Raw genomic sequence first — 11,102 nt, forward strand, 5'->3', positions numbered from 1 at the left:
GTACACTGTTTCCAACTTTGGAGAAGTGGCTTCAGATCAACTCTCAATAAGATCGACATGATGTCCACCCCCATCCCCACACCCCACACCCAAAAAAATGAAATCAAAATCTACAGAACCAAATATACTACTAGTAAGTAGTAATGGCTATAGCGACAGCCCATGTCACGCAGCTTCTACTTGAGGAGTCCCACCACACTAATAGCATTTTTCTTTGAGTTCCTTTCAGAAACTCTCTTTTCATTGAACACAAATCAGCCACTTTTACACTAACAAAAATATGCAGAAGATAGTTTTGGTTCTTAACAAGTCACATAAATACAGCTTGAAAAAGAACGTTGAGCTTCTTCTACATTGATCTTTAACGCTTATGTTGCCATGTTGGTACTGCACTGGAAAGCGACAAAACTAGTTACAGAGTTAACCATAATACCTTGGTTCCAAACTTCACTAAGTCACAGGTCTGTCCTGGTAGAGGAAGTAGAGGTATATTTCGAAGAAATATCCTTGAAAACCATGATCAGGCCCTTCAAATCATTAGCGCCCAATTCAAGGCAGTCCTTAAGCAAATCGCCATCTACTACTTCCTTCTGAAGTGTCTCCATGACTTCCTTCAACGGACCCTGAATTCAAAATAAAAAGAGACAAACTTAGACCAAGTACAATGGACCGTCACTTCATTTTTAGTTTAATCAATAGCATTGGCAATTCAATATCTAGTACTCCCTCTATCCCAATTTATGTGACGTTCTTTCCTTTTTTTTCTTTATCCAAAAAATAAATGACACATTTCTATATTAAGAAATAAATTGACTTTATACTTCAAAATGTTGTGTCACACAAATATCTATGAGTTGATTTAAAGTTTAATCCACAAATTTGGAAAGTCGTTCTTTTTTCCTTAAACTTCATATCAAGTCAAACACATCACATATATTGGGACGGGGGTAATACAATCCTAAACTGAAGTTATAGCATAAGCATCAAATTTGCCACAAAATATTAAAATAAAACTTACGGATTGTCGAAACATCTTCCGAAATCTACCGAAAAGGGATTTGGAAACTCTAAAAAGATTCTCATAATTCCGATTCATCCAGTTAACCCTTTCCCTATCTGAACTGACACTCGAAAAATCACTAAGACCACGCAGAATTTCATTCAACTCCGACAAAGCACCGAACATATCAAACGACGTCGTATCTCTCCAAGCATAATTTCTCGCATAGTCCCAACCCACGTTCCAGATGACTTTCCAGAACCCAATACCCAAACCATTCTCCAGTTTTATGGCAATGGATCGAGCTCGGGCAGCGCCAGCGGAGTCTCCGCGGGATTCCCGGAGGTTGGCGACGCGGGAGAAAAGGGAATGAGAGACAGAGAAGAGGGTGCGGTAGTTAGAAAAGGGGAAAGAAAAGGAGGAACCAGGGAGTGGGTTAGAGAGAAGGAGGAAGAAGAGTAAGAGGAGAGAGATTGGGGGAGTTACGCCGGTTCTGCGCATTGGAACCACCGGGAATGGCGGTGGCTAACTTGCCGGACAGTGAAGAAAACAATTGAGGTTTTAGGAGGGTTTTAAAAGGAGTACATGGACATTTTCTTTTATATAAGGTGAATATGATAATATAAAATTAAACAATCATGTTATAAAATAAAAACCGTAAAGTAAAGACAAGTATAGAGAGAAACTGATATATTATTCAAACTTCAAACTTATGTATATAATGAACTGAAAACTAATCTATTTATATAGAAGAAAGGAAGTAGTTGCGAGGCTTTTCAGGAAGTAGCTACAAGGCTTTTCTTTAGCTGCTTGTAAGTTGTCTGCATGAGCTGCTTGCAACCTGCCTATTTAACAAGAAACTGATGCAAATCATTTCATTGAGGTGCTTGTAACCTGTCTGCATCAGCTTCTTGTAGATAAACTTCAACAGAGTACTAAATGGATAATCTTCTTCAGGAAGATTATCTATAGCGGAGTAATAAATGAACATCCACAATATAATTATTTTCATAACACTCCCCCTTGGATGTTCATTAAAAGGTATTGTGCCTCGTTAAAACCTTACTAGAAAAAATCCAGTGGGAAAAATCTTAGTGAAGGAAAAAGAGTACATATATTTAGTAATACGCATTTCTAGCTGCCTCATTAAAAACCTTATAAGGAAAACCCTGTGGGAAAAAATCTTAGTAAGGAAAAAAGAGTACATCGCGAATTTTACTCCCCCTGATGAAAACCTTGTTTCATATATTTGAGTCTCTGCATTCCAATCTTATATACTATCTTCTCAAAAGTTAAAGTTGGCAAAGATTTAGTGAATAAATCTGCCGGATTGTCACTTGAACGGATTTGCTGCACATCAATGTCACCATTTTTCTGAAGATCGTGTGTGTAGAATAATTTTGATGAAATGTGCTTCGTTCTATCTCCTTTTATAAATCCTCCCTTCAATTGGGCTATGCATGCAGCATTGTCTTCGTATAAAATTGTGGATCTTTTATCACACTCCAAACCAATTTTTTCTTGAATAAAATGAATCACCGATCTCAACCATACGCATTCCCTACTTGCTTCATGAATAGCTATTATCTTAGCATGATTTGAAGAAGTAGCAACAATTGACTACTTTGTGGAGCGCCATGATATGATAGTACCTCAACATGTAAACACGTACCCAGTTTGAGATTGAGCTTTATGGAGATTAGATAAATAACATGCATCTGCATAACCAACAAGATCCGCACTACCTTTGTTAGCATAAAACAAACTCATATCAAGAGTTCCCTTTAAAAATCGCAAAATATGCTTAATCTCATTCCAATGTCTCCGAGTAGGAGAAGACCTATATCTTGCTAGTAAATTAACAGAAAATGCTATGTCAGGCCTTGTAGCAATAGCAAGATACATAAGTGCACCAATTGCACTGAGATAGGGTGTTTCAGGACCAAGAAGTTCCTCATCCTCTTCTGGAGGTTGGAACGGGTCCTTATTCACTTCAAGTGATCGAACAACCATTGGTGTACTCAATGGGTGCGCTTTGTCCATGTAAAAACGTTTTAAGACCCTTTCTGTATAGGCAGATTGATGCATAAAGATCTCGTTTGCTAAATGTTCAATTTGTAATACAAGACAAAGTTTTGTTTTTCCAAGATCTTTCATCTCAAATTCTTTCTTAAGATATTCAATTGCCTTTTGGAGCTCTTCTGGAGTTCCAACAAAATTTATGTCATCAACATAAACAACAAGTATAACAAATTCTGATGTCATTTTCTTTATAAAAATACATGGACAAATAACATCATTTATGTAACCCTCTTTCAGTAAATATTCACTAAGACGATTATACCGCATGCGCCCAGATTACTTTAAACCGTACAAAGATCTTTGTAATCTGATTGAATACATTTTCCGAGATTTCGAATCAATTCAATCGCAATTGAACGCACTTGCTAAAAGAGAGGTCTTTGGACCAGTAGTCCAAACACCTGCTGGTGTAAAACCAGTTGGTTATAAATGGGTTTTTGTGCGAAAAAGGAATGACCAAAATGAAGTTGAAAGATATAAGGCTCGCCTTGTCACACAAGGATTCTCACAACGACCTGGAGTCGATTATGAAGAAACATATTCACCAGTTATGGATGCCATAACATTTCGCAAGGCCATAACAATTATGGATGCCATGACATTTCGCAAGGCCCATCACCAGTAGTGGGCAATATTATTTTCATAAGTAGTGGTCTTGCTATCAATTGCAGTCGTTTAATAAATGACTCTGCAAGGCTATTTTGAGTATGAACATAAGCTACAGGATGTTCAACTTTTATTTCAACTGATAGACAGTAATTATCAAAAGCTTGAGATGAGAATTCTCCAGCATTATCAAGGCGAATAGCCTTTATAGGATAATTTGAGAATTGTGCCCTTAATCGAATTATTTGGGCTAATAATTTTGCAAACGCCGGGTTGCGAGATGATAGTAGGCAAACATGAGACCATCTTGAAGATGCATCTATTAAGACCATAAAATATCTAAACAACCCACTTGGTGAGTGAATAGGTCCACATATATCCCCATGTATACGTTCTAAAAAGGCAGGGGATTCAATGCCAACCTTCGTTGGTGATGATCTAGTGATCATTTTTCCTTGATAACAAGCCTCACAAGAAAATTCATCATTTGTAAGAATCTTCAGATTCTTTAATGGATGCCCACTCGAATTTTCAGTAATTCGCCTCATCATTATTGATCCAGTGTGATGACCCAAAATGTCATCTTTAAATTTAATGATTAATTATGTGATCTAAGCACTATTTACCATTACTCGACTTGAGTGTGCAGTTTGTAAAAAAATTTCGGAAAAGTTTTCAGGTGAAAAATGGATTAAAATATGAATTAGAGCTTTAAAACTCAACTGAGTTGACTTTGGTCAATATTTTGAGCAAACGGACTCGGATAAGTGTTTTGACAGTTCTGGTAGGTCCGTATCGTTATTTAGGACTTAGCCGTATGCCCGAAATCAAATTCCGAGGTCCTTAGCCCGAGATATGGAATTTTGATAAAACATTTAAAGTTTAAGTTCAAATAGTGACCGGATATCGAATTATGTGTAAATGACCCCGAAATAGAATTTTGATGATTCCAAAAGCTCCGTATGGTGATTTTGGACTTAGGAGCGTGATCGGAATTTTATTTGGAAGCCCGTAGTGGAATTAGGCTTGAAATGCCGAAAGTTGAATTTTTGAGAAGTTTGACCGATGGGTTGACTTTTTGATATCGGGGTCGAAATCCGATTCTGAAAATTTTCATAAATCCATTATGTCATTTATGACTTGTGTGCAAAATTTGAGGTCAATCGGAATTGATTTGATATGTTTCGGCGCACAATATAGAAGTTGAAAGATTTGAAAACTCATAATTCGATTCGATGCGCGATTCGTAATTTCGGCGTTGTTTGGCATGGTTTGAAGCCTCAACTAAGTTCATATTGTATTTTGGGACATGTTGGTATATTTGGTTAAGGTCCCCAGGGCTTCGGGTGGATTTCGGAAGGTTAACGGAATGGATTTCGGACAAAAAGGAACTGCTGGAATATTTCTGCTGCAGAAGCTATTTTTGGACAACAACCGGTGCAATCGCAAAGCTGACTTTGGAAGCTTATATCTTGAAATTTATAAGGAATCTGAATATTTTCAAAACATGAAAGTTGTAGCCCTTTGATTCTAGTTTCCAGAATAATAAATCATTTATCATTCAGATATTTATACAAAATTTTATGATCGATTGACTGAAGCTAGTACTGCAGATTTTGGCTACAGCAGTGTGCATCGCCAGAAAGATATTTCACGTTCATTTAATCTATTGTCTCAACATGATACCCATTATGGCGGATATCTATAAAACTCAACAAGTTTCTTCGGGACTTGGAGGAGAATAATGCATTGTCTAAAATAAGTTTTTTTCTCTTAGACAAAAATACAATAGCTATTCCGGAGGCTTCAATCAAACTTATATTACCAGAAATTGTAGAAACATTTGCTTTTTCCTTATGCAAATAAGAAAAGTATTTCTGATCTTTGAATATGGTATGAGTTGTTCTACTATCAATTACACAAATATCTTCATGATTGGTCTTTGATCCAAACATAATTTGAAGATTATCCATATTCTTCAAAATGACATAAACAAAATAAATATGATAGTAAACATCATTTTCAAAGCATAACTTTTATTTGTGTACAATAATTACATAACCACAGTATTTACTACAAATAATAAAAATTAAAATATTTATATTTCTACAGATTCACTACCGATCACATGACTTGTTTCTCCTTCTGGGAGTGCAAAATAATCAGCTACATCCAAATGCATGAAGTCTAAATTATCTTCAGAAATAAAATTTGCTTCAGCATTTTTCTCTGTCTTCTTCAGGGAGGCTTGATACAGCTCAACCAGGTGCTTTGGTGTACAACATGTACGTGACCAATGCCCTTTTCCTCCACATATATAACATGCATTTTTTGGCTTTGTTGCTTGCACCGCTTCATGCTTTTGTTCCTTACTTTTCCACTGTTGGTGGTGAGGATGGTTCTTTGGTGCATTGTTATTACCACGATTAGAGTTTCCTCCCCGACCACGGCCATGACCACTACTGGGGCCACGTCCTCTTCTATGCTTAGCTTGGTGGAAGTTCGTCTTATTCACTTCAGGGAATGGACAAGAACCAGTAGGTCGACTTTCATGGTTTTTCATTAATAACCCATTATGTTGCTCGGCTACAAGAAGATGTGAAATAAGTTCAGAATACTTTTTAAATCCCATCTCTCGATATTACTGCTGCAGGAGCATATTCGAGACATGAAAAGTGGTGAAAGTTTTCTCCAATATATCATGATCATTAATATTATCACCACATAGTTTCAATTGGGAAATAATTCTGAACATAGCTGAATTATACTCACTGATAGATTTAAAATCTTGTAGCCTTAGATGAGTCCAATCATAACGTGCCTTTTGAAGAACGACCATCTTCAGGTGGTCATATCTATCTTTCAAATTATTCCACAGTATGACTGGATCTTTAACAGTAAGATATTCCATTTTCAGGCCCTCATCAAGGTGATGGCGTAGGAATATCATTGCTTTGGCACGGTCTTGGTTTGATACCTAATTTTTATCTTTGATGGTGTCTGCCAGACCCATCGCATCAAGATGAATTTCAGTATCAAGCACCCAAGACATGTAGCTTTTGCCCGATATATCCAGGGCTACAAACTCAAGTTTAGAAAGATTTGACATTATTTAGAAAAAGAAAGTTCGTACCTCTGATACTTTCAAAGTATTTTCTCGAGATGGCAGAGTCTCGTGCTGATAACGTGTTATAAAATAAAAACTGTAAAGTAAAGACAAGTATAGAGAGAAACTGATATATTATTCAAACTTCAAACTTATGTACATAATGAACTGAAAACTCCTCTATTTATAGAAGAAAGGAAGCAGTTGCGAGGCTTTTCAGGAAGCAGCTGCAAGGCTTTTCTTTAGCTGCTTGTAAGTTGTCTGCATGAGCTGCTTGCAACCTGCCTGTTTAACAAGAAGCTGTTGCAAATCATTTCATTGAGCTGCTTGCAACCTGTCTGCATCAGCTGCTTGTAGATAAACTTCAACAGAGTACTAAATGGATAATCTTTTTCAGGAAGATTATCTATAGCGGAGTAATAAATGAGCATTTACAATATAATTATTTTCATAACACATCAAAATTATTTTCAATATTCAAAAAAGATTTATGTTAAACATAGTTTTAATTTATTGACAAATGCTTGACTTATTACATTCAAAATGACACATACTAAGTATAATATAAATTAATAGATATTTTTTTGATACTTTCTATTGAATATATATCATTAATTTCAATGTCACGTTAATACATTTAAAAAAATTGAAAGATATACATTAGTAATTACTCTATTTTTAATTATTGACAAATTGATAAGATATTATTGCAATTGAGTTATGCAAACGCCATTATCTTTATATAATTGGTTGTAGTTTCCTTTTTAAAAAAGATCATACTTCTTTTTTATACATTAAGACGTGATTGATCTTAGGGCAAATGTCCAAATATGCCCTTGTACTATACGAAATTGAGCACATTTGCCTTTCGTTAATACTTTAGCTCAAATATGTCCTTACCGTCACATAGTTGGTCCATATATGCCCTTAGAGTTACACAATTGGCTCGTATATGCCCTTTTCGAAACGGAATTCACCCAAACTAATTAACTCTTTCTTTAATTGTATTAAAATGTATTAGAAACACTATTTCTTTTTTATAAGTATTTTTTTTTCTTTGCCTTTTTCTTTTCTTTCTTCTTTTTTCTTTTCTTCTCTTTTTTTTTCCCCTTTTTCTTTCTCCCTTATCCGTTTCTTCCATTATTGATGTCTTCTCCATTTTCGTCACCAATTTCACTTGACAAAACTCATGAATTCTAATTACTAAGAAAATTCTCCCATAAAACCGAACCAACCCATTTCATGTACACCCCTAATTTACATAGTTAATAAAAAAAAAAAACGTCCAGTTGAAAAAAGATGAAAAAAGACTAACAACTCAAATTTATAACACTACAACTTGAACTCTAGGCTTTTAGTCATTAAATTATCTTTCTGAAAATAATTTAAATATTTTGGTCTTTTGAGTATTGTTAAAGGTTGAGATGTTTTTATTATTTTAAAGTTTAAACCATAATTTTTGGAACAATTTAATTTCGTTTATTTAGAGGGCCAGTGAAATTGGAACTTGATTACCTTATGGGAAAATTTTCTTAGTAATTGGAATTCATGAGTTTTGTCAAGTGAAATTGGTGACGAAAATGGAGAAGACATCAGTAATGGAGGAAACGGATAAGGGAGAAAGAAAAAGGAAAAGAAAAGAGAAGAAAAGAAAAAGAAGAAAGAAAAGAGAAAGGTAGAGAAAAAAAATACTAATAAAAAGAAAATAGTGTTTGTAATACACTTTAATACAATTAACGAAAGAGCTAATTAGTTTGAGTGGATTCCGTTTCGAAAAGGGCATATATGAGCCAACTGTATAACTCTAAGGGCATATATGGACCAACTATGTGATGGTAAGGGCATATTTGAACTAAAGTATTAACGAAAGGCAAATGTGCTCAATTTCGTATAGTACAAAAATATATTTGGACCTTTTTCGTTGATCTTATGAAACGTACTCTTGGCTTGCTTCATAAGTTGTTATTAACTTTGCATGATTTAAAAAATAGCAGTTATGATTTATTTTGTTGACCAAATAATAAGTATTCCCCCACATGTAAATAAATAATATATTTGAGAATCGAACTTTATGTGCATCACACAAATATTCTATGTTTACATAACCAATTAGTTGGGAATTAAATTTATTTAAATAAAACAATCAAATATCAATATTTCTTGAAGCATCTAGATTCTAGATAAATGCTTCAAAATCATTCCAGTATTTTCGTACTAATTTTTGTTGATATATATATATATATATATATATATATATATATATATATATATATATATATATATATATATATATATATATGTATATGTATATGTATATGTATATGTATATGTATATGTATATGTATATAAGATATAGTGTTTTAGTACCAAGAAGTTTTTCATAATTTTTAGAGATAGTAATATATTATTATTTACTCAAGTAATCTCATAATTATCGGGTGCAAAACATATTTATTCTTATCCATGCACAACCATTCTATGTGCGAGATAAGCTTAAACTTATTAATTTTTAAAAAATAATTATTTTACGGGTTTTAGAAAACAACAAAATCCAAGAAAATAAAATCTAAACATGCCATTTTGTTTCCCAAATCTAAAACAATTTCAAATGCCTTCTGAGCTTATAAGTTATAACTATCCCCAACACAGCAACACTTACCAGTAAAACAAAGTTGATTTTGTCTTATATTTTTATTCCGTTCTTTCTAATTCTTCATTTTACTCTTGTAATACTATTATTACAATAAAGTACTCATTTTATTAAAATAAAAGAAAATATTTTTTCTACTTCACGAAAGAAAAACTAATTTTGTTGAAATGAAAAAAAAAAAATCTTTTCTGCATCATGAAAAGAAAGTAGTCTAAATAATATTTTCGTGGGGTCGGGTGGTGGGTAGGTGGGAGTGATGGTTAGGTGGGGTAATAGGTAAAGTTGAAAAAGAGTTTTAAACAATATTTTTTCTTTTCTTGATAGAGAAAATATTTTCCTCCAATTGGAGAAAAACGAATTCATAAATAAAATATTTGTTCAAATATTTAATCCAACTAAATATGGATTTTTTTTAAAAAAATAACTCCAAGGGGTTGTTTGGTACGATGTATTAGAGAAAGCGGAAAATGGTCAAATATGCCCCTAAACTATTGAAAATAGAGCAATTATACCCTCCGTTTGTATTGGGTACAAAATTGTCCTTGCCGTTAATAAAGTGGTTCACTTTTGCCCCTCCCCACTAACAAACTCCACATCAAGGACAATTTTGCACCCAAATACAAATGGAGGGCATAATTGCTCTATTTTCAATAGTTCAGGGGCATATTTAACCCTTTTTCGTATAAAATAATACTTTTTTGCTAAGTTGAAAAGGTCAAAATATGCCCCTAAACTATTAAAAATAGAGTAATTATGCCATCTGTTTGCATTTGGGTACAAAAGGAGGGCACAATTTTGTCCCCAAATACCCACATCAGAGATATGGCAAGACATTCCTTTCCCTTAGCTGGCCGGAGGGATTTTCCGGTGAGATTTCTCGTCATTGTAGTAATTACTACGTAAAGGATATGGCAAGACATTCCTTTTCCTTTTTTTTTTTTTTTTTTTTTTTTACAAAGAAGACTTTTTCTCCAACATGGATTTTCAACTCAGCAAAAAAATATTATTTTATACAAAAAAGGTCAAATATGCCACTGAACTATTGAAACTAGAGCAATTATGCCCTCTGTTTGTATTTGGGTATAAAATTGTCCTTGGTGTGGAGTATGTTAGTGAGGAGGGGCAAAAGTGAACCACTTTATTAACGGCAAGGGCAATTTTGTACCCAAATACAAACGGAGGGCATAGTTGCTCTATTTTCAATAGTTCAGGGGCATGTTTGAACCTTTTCCATAGAGAAAATAATGCATGCATTAGCTTTTGGTGCTACTAATCCCTTGGGTTGTACACATTTTCAACCTATGTATTACTAATGCAAGTATTAGTTATACAACCTATTTGGTATTATCCTATGTATAACTAATACATAGCAAACTATGGTATTAGCAATACCAATGCTATTAATGCATGCATTAGCATGGGTAAAGATAAAATTATCCTTAAAGTTCTTTAAAGCTAAAGAATATGAAGGGCATTTTTGTAAACAACTAATTTTCTTAAAAATTATGCATTGCATTTTAATTTTTAATACACCACACTGGATAAGAAATAATTTCTGCATAACTAATGTTTGCATTACTAACCCATGCATTATTAATCTTTTCATTACTAATACACCTTATTCAACAATATTTGTATACACCCTACCAAACGACTCC

General features: G+C 33.8%; 1 protein-coding gene across 1 annotated transcript; it reads right to left on the reverse strand.

The window, feature by feature from the left end:
• Nucleotides 1-223: 223 nt before the first annotated feature.
• Nucleotides 224-1,585, reverse strand: LOC107787238 (uncharacterized). The gene is made up of 2 exons (XM_016608783.2): nt 1,019-1,585; nt 224-623 (listed from the first exon to the last, which is right to left on the reverse strand). The coding sequence occupies exons 1-2, from the start codon at nt 1,499-1,501 to the stop codon at nt 456-458; spliced, it is 651 nt and encodes a 216-aa protein (XP_016464269.1). The 5' UTR covers nt 1,502-1,585; the 3' UTR covers nt 224-455.
• Nucleotides 1,586-11,102: the final 9,517 nt, after the last annotated feature.

Source organism: Nicotiana tabacum, chromosome 17 (assembly GCF_000715075.1).
Source record: "Nicotiana tabacum cultivar K326 chromosome 17, ASM71507v2, whole genome shotgun sequence".
NCBI classification, from domain to species: domain Eukaryota; kingdom Viridiplantae; phylum Streptophyta; class Magnoliopsida; order Solanales; family Solanaceae; genus Nicotiana; species Nicotiana tabacum.

What these genes read in the sequence shown, in the direction of transcription:
- LOC107787238 (XM_016608783.2), bottom strand. Translation starts at nt 1,501, where the DNA reads ATGCGCAGAACCGGCGTAACTCCCCCAATCTCTCTCCTCTTACTCTTC. An exon ending in GGAAGATGTTTCGACAATCC is followed by an intron (nt 624 to 1,018) that starts GTAAGTTTTATT and finishes TTTTGAATTCAG; the next exon opens with GGTCCGTTGAAGGAAGTCAT.